This window comes from Pungitius pungitius, chromosome 3 (assembly GCF_949316345.1).
Source record: "Pungitius pungitius chromosome 3, fPunPun2.1, whole genome shotgun sequence".
Classification (NCBI taxonomy): Eukaryota; Metazoa; Chordata; class Actinopteri; order Perciformes; family Gasterosteidae; genus Pungitius; species Pungitius pungitius.
In genome coordinates this window covers 2701327-2711637 of record NC_084902.1, presented here as the reverse complement: position 1 = coordinate 2711637, position 10311 = coordinate 2701327, and the positions used below count along the sequence as shown (strand labels likewise).

The window sequence follows — 10311 nt, the reverse complement described above, 5'->3', positions numbered from 1 at the left end:
TTTAATTCAATTTAAATATGATTATATTATTGTCCGTGGCCCGCTCAGCAGGTTGTAGACGGCACCCCTTTGTGGTAGAAAGGCGCTACTGCGACCTGTTACCTAAAATTGGACTGCCGACTGAGCAAAACGGTCCTAAAACCCAGAATACCAGAGACCCCAAAAATGGAGTCAGGAACTGACCAATATTTCCCGGCATACCATTTTAAAAAAGCAAAAGGAAACCTTTTTTTACCTCCTGCAAGAGAGCTCCACATTTATCCCATACGTTTTGTCACCTTGATGTCAGAATAACTCTTTCATGAACGTCCTTTACATTTTTTATTATATGCAATATTTCTAAATTAAATGTTTTTCATAGTATTGTTAATACATTGTAATTGGGCGAACACTAATCTCTACAATGGTATTCTGATGTGGGGTGAAGCTATATATTTTATTTGGGAGATCTAGATCATGAAGATTGACAGTGTGTTTTCTGTCTCCACACGAATTACTGAGTATTTATATTATCCCATATTTGCACCACCATGGCATTCATATTTTTTATTTGTATACTTCATACTATACACATGTTCTTTATTTATATATATTATATATATATCACATATATACTCTGTACGTTGTCTGCTTTCATGCACTTTCTGGTTAGATGCTAAACTAACTAATGCAATAACAAAAAGTTGAATTTAATCTAATCCAATCCTGTTTATCTCGAGTTGCCGTTTTAGCAATGACGTCATCACGTTGCTCTGTTTTTTTGTACGTCTGAGCACGCGGGGGAGGGGGAGGGAAGCACGAGCTAATGTCATTGTAAACACGGTGAATCTCGCATCTCGCAACGTTAACCTTCCGCTCGATAAATATTTGCATAATGCTACGGCACTGTCAATAAAGTCCGCGACAGTCGCTTCCGCCGGACAGTCTTTGATAAACGGAAGCCACATCCTGATGTATTTTTTTTTTACATTTTTAACACGGTTTTTCGCTGCGCTGAAACCGAACTCTCGATGTGTAAACACACGGAGCCGCACCACCGGCGACCTGACCAGCGATGCTAACGTCAGCGCAGCTAGCTGACGGCTTTTCCAGACTTTTGGGCTGACGAGCGATTGACTCCCGTCGACAACTTGTTGGACCTTGCGCTATCAATTTGACAGCTGGCGGTGTCCCGTTAACCAGCTAATAGTTCGCTCGTTAGCTTGCCCGTTAGCAGCTGCTGTTATTGTTGGTTCACGGGCAGGACGTGGCGCGGTTTAAGCTAGCAAGCTTTACAAACGAGTAATACTTATTGAATGGGGTGGAGCTGTCGTTAGTGCTACCAGAGGCGGTGGAGGAGGGAGGTCTGTGGGGGGGGGGGGGCGGCGGCGAGGGGGGTAGTACTATAATAACGTTGGATATCAGTCCAGGAAGACGGTGTCCGACAAAATGGTGTTCAGGAGCTGCTGGAAGTCGCGACATAAAAAAAGCCGCGGAGCTGCCGTCCGGCCGGCGGCGCTGCTCTGGTTCTGTGTGGCCCAGCTCGTGTGCAGCGGCGACGCGCTCGGCGAGACTGTGGTCCAGAAAGAGGCCGAATTCGACATCACGTACAACGACACGGTGACGAGTGTCAACCAGACCATCTACGCGTTCAACCACACCGTCTCCAGGAACAAGGTGAGCTCACGCCGACCCACTGGCGGACACACACTTTTCTTTATATAAGTGACATTAAGTGTGTTGACTTTTGTCTTGTTTTTTTCCCCCCTGGGTGTCAGTCGGAGGGCGTGCGCGTGTCCGTGGATGTTTTGTCACAGGACTTCGAGAGTCCCATCCTGTTCGTGGTGCGACAGAAGCAAGCAGTGCTGTCTTTTCAAATCCCCCTCATTCTAAGAGGCCTGTGAGTATTCCCACCGTGTCACGTGCACTCCTTACGAACTGGACCCACCTGACAATCTGTAAAGAACAAATCCAATAAGTGCTTCGTTGTCCTCTGTTGCCAAGCAACAGCCTAGAATCCGACGAACTCTCAGCATAAAATATTCCTTAAATTTTAGAGCAGGGCAGCAGTGCAGTGTAATTAGAGTGTAAGCTAGTTTGTATGGTGCTTTGTGTTTTTGAGAATCTCGCCTCTTTAGTCTCCATAGTGTTTATTGAATAAAAATAATTTGTTTTTTTCAGCCCTAGTAAACAGTTCTCAGGTCATGCGATGAAGCTTATGTTCCGGTTTTGGCGAAGGGAGCTGTGTTTTCACTTAAAACAAGAAGGCAATCTGTGACAAAGAGAGTTGTTTTTTTGTTGCAGTGTAATATTTATGCCAGGAGGTGCTGCTTTTCACTAATGTCTCATTTTGGAGATTTAATGGTTGAAGGTGGACAATATTTCTTTCTTTGTTCAGCTGTTTGTTATCCATTGGTTAACGGCCCATGTGGGAAGTGATCCGTGTGTCCCACGCTCCAAGGTCCTCTCGCTTGTTGTGCAACACCAGAATGACCCCGTCAACGTCTTGCAGTTTCAGTGTCGTGGCACCGCATGTTTCAGCATCTCTTGGGAACCTTGGACTTTCACTTCCTCCTCCACCAGAGTAGATCGTAGCAGTGACTGAGCCTCCTCGAAGTCATCAGAGCAAAGTCCCCTCTGTCTCATGCAGAAGGGACTTTGCTTTGTATCTTCCTAAAAATAAAAAAACCATTGGGAGTGACGGCATGTGCAGTGAACATTGTTACTCTAGCTTTGATTTTGAGATTATTGAAGATGCGTCATGCAGTCAGGTCATCTGATTTTGAAGCAGAATGAAGTAAACTCTCATTAAATTAAATAATCTAATGTAAGGATTTTGGTCCTCATCAAGTAACAAGTGCGTTCTTTTGCTTTGATGGGTTTTCTTCACAAAATAATCCACGTTGAGGCCTGTTTAAGTGCAACACACTTAAAATATCAGAAAATAAACATATATTTCTAAACGTTTATTTATCCAGGACAAAAGAGTAAAAGCTGGAAAACAAAACGAATGAGATGACAAACAGACGAGAAACTCTCATTAAGCTCAACTCAATTCTAAGAACTAAATCCTTTTGGGTGACAACATGCACTTGCTTGTCTCCCTCCCAGCTACCAGAGGAAGTACCCTTACAACCACGTGGGCCGGACCCTGTGCCAGCCTCCGACCCTGGTCGCCTCAGAGACCCAGTACTTCTTCGTGGACGTGTCAACCCTCTCCAGCCAGGGAACAAACTACCAGTTGAGGGTCAGCCGCGTGGAGAGCTTCACCCTGCAGTGAGTGGGATCTGTTATAGCACACAGACACGCATGTGACCGGCAGCTGACGTCTGACATGTTGTCTTCATCTTGATTTTTCAGTACGGACAAGAAGTTCAGCTTCACCGCGTCGCCGTCTCAACCGCAGGTATTACCAGCGCATGGCACCTACTGCCACATAATATGTAGGTAGAGGAAAGGAAGGACGGAAGTGGGGGGACACGAGAGAAGCTGAGGCATAAGAAATGAGGGGGTTTCATGTTTTACACAATTACTCAGGGGCTTTTCCTTCTCAACCTTTTTGACAAGTTCTGCTTTAAAAAAAGGGGAAACAAAGTAGTGTTTCTTTTCAGCCTTTTGCAGCTCACAGATGAAATGAATGCGTCTGGTTCGTCATTGTTGTCACCTGCCTCTTCAGTTGATCTACCTTTGTTTCACCACACTTTTGTTTCACTTTATTGTGTGTGCCAATGGTCACACGCCCACCAGGGAGAGAAGAAAGAGAGAGAAAAACAATTTCATCTATGTTTTTGTATCTCATCCTCTGTGATTATTTATTTCCTAAATCCTTTTATTCTTCCTCTTCCTCCCAGTACTTCAAGTATGTCTTCCCAGATGGGGTAGACACTGTGATCGTCAAGGTCAACTCTGACATGACCTTTCCCTGCTCCGTCATGTCCATCCAGGACATCCAGGTACACTCTCAGCCTGCAGTAGCAGCATTGAGCCACACGAGGCCAAAAACATACATTTTCATTGATTCAGTGCGAAGCAAACTTTCATATAATTTTGTTCTGATGAAATTTACCGGGTATTATTTTAGTGCTTCCTGTTCCTCCCGTCTCTCTGCTTCTTTTCAGTGCCCCGTCTATGACCTCGACAACAACGTTGCCTTCATTGGGATGTACCAGACGATGACCAAAAAAGGCGCCATCACCGTGCAGGTACAGTGCGACGAAGCCCCCCCCCCCCCCCCCCCCCCTCTCGGGCATAGACCGCATGTGACCTCTTCTAATCCCCTCTCCGTCCCCCTCCTTGTCTTCCAGAGAAAAGACTTTCCCAGCAACAGCTTCTACGTGGTGGTGGTGGTGAAAACGGAGGACGAGGCGTGCGGCGGGCCGCTGCGGTTCTACCCTCTTCTCCCCGATGTCCTCATCGACGCCGGCAACCGCAGCAAGGACATCGATGTCATCGTCACGCCCGCCATCAAATGTGAGTCGCCTGTCGCAAGCTTTGTTGTAAGCGAGGGGGCTGAAAGTCGTTTTTTTTTCTTTCCTTTTTTTTATATGGCCACCGTAAAAAATGTAACTTGTTGTGTTTTTGAAATATAACATCTGAAACATATTATATAATCCTCGGGCTCCCAAAAGTTCTTTGTTCCTTTTATGTAATGTACTTGCTGCATACTGTGTATGGTTCTACCTATTGTAAGCTGTAGCCATGTCGTTTCATGAGGCCGTGGAGGTGAGGCAGTGTGACGGCATGTGACTGTGTGTCTTCTCACTCCTCAGTGAAGGTGTACGTGATGGGCATGCTGTTCTGTCTGGGGATCTTCCTCTCCTTCTATCTGCTCACCTTCCTCATAGCCTGTCTGGAGAACAAGCGGTGAGACTCCATTTAAGCAAAGTTCCAATTTTACAATGTTTAAACTTCCTTCATTCTGTCCTGGTTCAATGTGCTGATGTCTAATGGAAGAATATAGATTTATACATCTGCACTGCGGGAGCAACACCTAACACCTAATTTGCATGTTTTAACTCTCCAGTTTGTGCAGGAAGAAGAAGAGAGAGTGTCTGATTCCTGCCAACGTGTCGCCTGCGGAGACAGGTAACCCAGCAACCAGCCGGGATGGATGAGGGGCTCGTTAGTTTGTGCCGCCGAGCGTACCACTTAAGTCCTGAACCTGTTCTGTAGAGGAGATGCCACAGTAAACACTCAATGTTTAATTACACCTAACAAAGCAGGATGTGAATAACTGGGGCTTTTATGTACTGAATGTGTGTCTCCCTCTCTCTCTCTCCCTCTCTCTCTCCCATGCTAATGTGTGCTGCAGCTTCTCTGCTCGGGCAGAATGGAGATGGTACAACGACACAGTGACTCGCTCTCACTGCCCGTCTCTCCCGCTGTGTTTTCGTGTCTGTGTTTTGCTCTGCACGCGTTCGCTCACCTACTGGAACTCTTATTTTTATTTTAAAAAAAGAGCTGTGATTTTACCGCAGTACTGTTTCAACGCTGTTGCAAACACGAGAATAATCCCGGAGGTGACAGTGAACCGTGCAGACGGCCTCTAAGTGCACGCCATTCCATCCTCAAACTGCTCCCTCACCGCAGCACGCGAGCCGGCGTTCACTAAAACACTTTAAACAAAAGTGTTTTTTTGTTTTTTCAGGCGTGTGAGCTTAAAAAAAAAAAAAAGAACAGTCGACTCCTGCATGTTTTGTGGCTTTTGCTCGCCTCCGTGTGTTCATGCACTAACGCTTTAGTGTGCACTGGATCTCTCGTTTCTACGTGCAATTTGTTCTACTATGCTTACTTGTTAGTTTTGTGTGTGTGTGTGTGTGTGTGTGTGTGTGTGTGTGTGTGTGCGCCCGCAGGGAAAATGCCAGCCTCACCTTATGAATACGGGTCGTTCGGTACGTTTCTTTTGGGACACTTTTTAAACTGAAGTCGCAGCTTCCGTGCACGGTGAACTAAAACAACCCCCTTTTGTGTTGTTTCTCAGCTGACAACGGCAGCACGCTCAGCTCGGAGGCCATCACGGACAGCGCCACCTCAACCGACAACTACGGATACGCCGGTAAGGCCGCGCGCCATCCCTTCTGTCCCACCGCCGCCCCCCCTTCGCAGAATGACCCCGCGTCTTTAATGCGAGTCGGGCGCTTCTGTTATTCTTCTGTTCATCAGGACAGGAGGTTTTCAAACGTCGGCCAATCCTCAATCGCGTTCATCAGTTTGCCATCTGCATCGGTGACACACGCTGCCGCATAATATAATATATAAAAAGCAGAAACCAATCAGCACTTTGTGAATCAAACGCCAATGAGTCAGAAAGTGGCCTCAATCAGTGGAACACTAATCTGAATGCAAATGACCAGCAAAATGATACAAATCAGGCAAAGATTGAAGAACCAACAATTACTCTGATAATTTAGTTTTAAGATGTTCTGATGTTGCAACTTTATTTGAAAAGGTGTGTTGTGTTCAAACACAACTTTCAACCTCCGTAAAAGCCAACGATGCTCTTTTTCTTCAATCTTCATGACCTCCTCCTCCTCCTCCTCCTCCTCCTCTCTCTGCTCCATCAGAGCGGTCGTTGGACAGTATTGGACGCAGCCGGCTGGAGTCTCTGAGCTCGGTGGAGGAGGACGACTACGACACGCTGGACGACATCGACTCGGACAAAAACATTGTCCGCACCAAAGTACGCCTCCTATGCACGTACCCCCTCCTTGCCCCCCCCCCCCCTCCTTGCACCCGGTGACTGGTAACGACCTCCCCTCCGTGTTACAGAAGTTCCTGTACGTGGCCGACCTGTCCCGCAAAGACAAGAGGATCCTCAGCAAGAAATACCAAATCTACTTCTGGTGAAGAAAGAGTTTTTTTTGTTTTGTTTTTGTATTCAGAGAAAAGGGGGGGAAAGTTGACACAATAACAAAGATTCCTTAGATAGTGATCGGGTCTAATGGCTTCCTTCCCTGCAGGAACATCGCTACCATTGCTGTGTTCTACGCGCTGCCGGTCGTCCAGCTGGTCATCACCTACCAGACGGTGCGTTCGGGAGACTTAACGCTCCATTTATTATTATTATTATTATGATTATGACTGATAAAAAGATGTTAAAGCGACTCTCCGTTCTCCAGGTGGTCAACGTCACAGGAAACCAGGACATCTGCTACTACAACTTCCTGTGTGCTCACCCGATGGGGGCCCTGAGGTAACGTGGGTTAGCTTGTGTCCGTTCGATGGGGTCATTGCTCACTCGGCTGCTGGTAAAGTACCGTCATGCACTTCCTGTCGCACACACACACACACAGCGCCTTCAACAACATCCTCAGTAACCTGGGTTACGTGCTGCTGGGACTCCTCTTCCTCCTTATCGTCCTCAAGAGAGACGTCATCCACCAGCGAGCTCTGCTCCGCAACGACCTCAACGCGCTGGTAAAGGAGCACGCGCCCAAAGACAAGCAGCACTGTTGGAAGATGAAGTAGAAATAGTATTACTTTTTTTTACACTTCCTTGGTGTTTTATGAGATGAACGTCGCTCTCTCCCACCCGGCAGGAGTGTGGCATCCCAAAGCACTTTGGTCTGTACTACGCCATGGGAACGGCCCTGATGATGGAGGGCCTGCTGAGCGCCTGCTACCACGTCTGTCCCAACTACACCAACTTCCAGTTTGGTAAGACTCCACCCGGACCTCGCGTGTCCTTTCTTTGTCCCGAGCCTTTTCTGTGGTGTCTTTGAGATGACGGACAGCTTTGTGACCTCCATGTTGTTCAGGATTCGACGATTTTAGGGGTCTAGCTTTCACACCCAGGTGACTTTTGAAGTGGAAGGTTAAGCTTCCTGGAGCTTTCCTCTGGTGAAGTTGCTTGATGTCACAGAGTAAACTTAAACATGATGAAAGCTGACTGAGTGATGATTGTCCACAGACACCTCCTTCATGTACATGATCGCTGGACTGTGCATGTTGAAGTTGTACCAGAAGAGACACCCAGACATCAACGCGAGTGCTTACACTGCGTACGCCTGCCTGGCCGGGGTCATCTTCTTCTCTGTGCTGGGAGTGGTACGTGCACACATGCAGTATCTCTCTCTCTCTCTCACACACACACACACGGTGTCTAACGTTTGTGGCGTTCTGCTCGCAGGTCTTTGGGAAAGGAAACAACGTGTTCTGGATCGTGTTCTCGGTGATCCACATCCTGGCCACCATGCTGCTCAGCACGCAGCTCTACTACATGGGCCGCTGGCACCTCGGTACGACAAGGGTCGGGAGAAAGTGTAACGTGCGAGACAGACGCGGGGCCGCCTTAGATGGAAATAGCGCTGCGTGATGAAATATACAGCGGAGGTATGGAGCTAACATCTGCCCGTGTTTGTTTGCGTCAGACTCCGGGATCCTCCGCAGGATCGTGCACGTCATCTACACGGATTGCATCCGGCAGTGCAGTGGACCCATGTACATTGTGAGTAGAACCCAGAAGCCGCTGCTTCGACGCGGGGGAGAAGTCTCCCTGAGTTGATGCAATAAATACGATGCAAGTCCAGTAAAGGAATCTCTGTGTCCTCCCTCGTCCTGACAGGACCGGATGGTTCTGCTGGTCATGGGGAACATAGTCAACTGGTCTCTGTAAGTAAACCCCAGCGTTTCTAAGCGTGATCAGTGGAGAACAACACAATGACTTAATGTGTGTCTCTGCGTAGAGCTGCCTACGGCCTCATAGAGCGACCCAACGACTTTGCCTCCTACCTGTTGGCCATCGCCATCTGCAACCTGCTGCTCTACTTTGCCTTTTACATCATTATGAAGGTGTGTGTGTGTGTTTGCATGCATTTGACATTCTTTTAAAGCAGAAAATCTAAAGCTCATTTTTGTGTGTGTTTTTTATAGCTGCGGAGCGGCGAGAGAATCCAGTGTCTACCGTTGGTGATTATTCTGTTCACAGCTGTGGTTTGGGGCCTCGCACTGTATTTCTTCTTCCAGGGTCTCAGCACCTGGCAGGTCAGTCACTCACTCACTCACTCACTCACTCACTCACTCACTCACTCACTCTCATGTCTTGATCCATAACCGAGGAAAACTGAATGGTAGGAAAAACAATTCTAGACAACCAGCCGTAGAGGAGAACGTGAACGGTCATGAATCGGTTTGACCAGAATTACTGGTATTGTGGATGTAGATTTAGTCACAGCGCTTCTACACACCTGCATGTGAGAGCGCACGTTGACTCTGTTGTTCCACCTCAGTTAGTTCAATGCACTTTTTTTTTTTTTTCTCCCCCCGCGCAGAAAACCCCGGCGGAGTCTCGCGAGCACAACAGGGACTGCATCCTGCTCGAGTTCTTTGACGACCACGACATTTGGCACTTCCTCTCCTCCATCGCCATGTTCGGGTCCTTCCTGGTATGATCCTAAAGAGCGAAGCACACATGTCAACAATCAATGACAAAATCAGGACCGTAAATAATCGACGTGGCGACGATGTATTGAATAAAAAATGTTTATGATGTTGCAATGGGAACCAGGAAACTCTTAACTCTCCCCCCCCTCCCTCCTCCTCCTTCTCTCAGGTCCTCCTGACCATGGACGATGACCTCGACGCCGTCCAGCGGGACAAGATCTTTGCCTTCTAGATACGCGAGATCCGTTTGCGTCCCCCTCCGTGTTTTCAACATGCACAGCCAGTAGCCCCCCCCCCCTTTCCCTCCTACTGCCCTCCCAGGCCAGTCAGGGTGGCGCGGTAGCCCCTCCCATCCACCTGTATGGACACACCTGTGCCAATGCGGAGCCCCGGTGGAGGCTGAGCGGCGCCGACGTGTTCCGTCGTCCTGCTGCCATCATCGATGTAACTGTAATGGATGTTAGCTTCGTGCCGGAGGCAACAACATACACTTGCTAAATAAAACAAAATGATATATATATATACAAATTAACTTATTTTATACTGTCCATTACATTTGACCTACAAGTCAGCAATGCATCCTGAGACGTTTATATGCTGTTTATATGCGGTCTGTGTCATTTTGTGTGTGTGTGTGTGTGTGGGTTTACAAACATAAATGTGAGAACATGAACTCTGTCCAGTCTGTTGGTGGCCTTTTAATGTCCTAATCATGTCACATACTGTGCTCTGATTGGTCAGATCCACGAGCCAGCCGTCCTTTCTCTCTTTGGAGAATAATAATGATTGTATTTACTTCCTGACTGGCCCGGTCCGGTAAGGTATGTTCTGCACTGTACTGTCTGGAGAAGAAATGTGATTTTAATGTCAAACATTTCAATGCGCGGTTACTGAATAAAGGTTTCATTTTCAGATTCTGATGCCGACTTCTGTCTTTGCATCTGATCCTTG

At 47.5% G+C, this 10311-nt stretch overlaps 1 protein-coding gene across 6 annotated transcripts; it reads left to right on the top strand.

The window, feature by feature from the left end:
* Positions 1–778: 778 nt before the first annotated feature.
* sidt2 (SID1 transmembrane family, member 2) lies at positions 779–10280 on the top strand. Of its 6 annotated transcripts, XM_037461162.2 has the most exons (27): positions 779–1656; positions 1758–1879; positions 3091–3255; positions 3340–3385; positions 3831–3932; positions 4098–4181; positions 4284–4449; positions 4749–4842; positions 5003–5064; positions 5291–5317; positions 5832–5870; positions 5960–6034; positions 6142–6204; positions 6543–6658; positions 6748–6821; positions 6939–7005; positions 7098–7171; positions 7272–7395; positions 7518–7635; positions 7889–8025; positions 8108–8216; positions 8349–8425; positions 8543–8589; positions 8664–8769; positions 8851–8961; positions 9249–9362; positions 9530–10280. In XM_037461162.2, exons 1-27 carry the CDS (start codon positions 1429–1431, stop codon positions 9590–9592), a joined length of 2610 nt encoding a protein of 869 aa, XP_037317059.2. In that variant the 5' UTR covers positions 779–1428; the 3' UTR covers positions 9593–10280. The 6 variants fall into 6 exon arrangements, with proteins under 6 accessions (XP_037317059.2, XP_037317066.2, XP_037317085.2 ...); XM_037461169.2 differs by lacking the exon at positions 5291–5317; XM_037461179.2 differs by lacking the exon at positions 6142–6204 and having other exon boundaries at positions 780–1656.
* The last annotated feature ends 31 nt before the right edge of the window (positions 10281–10311 follow it).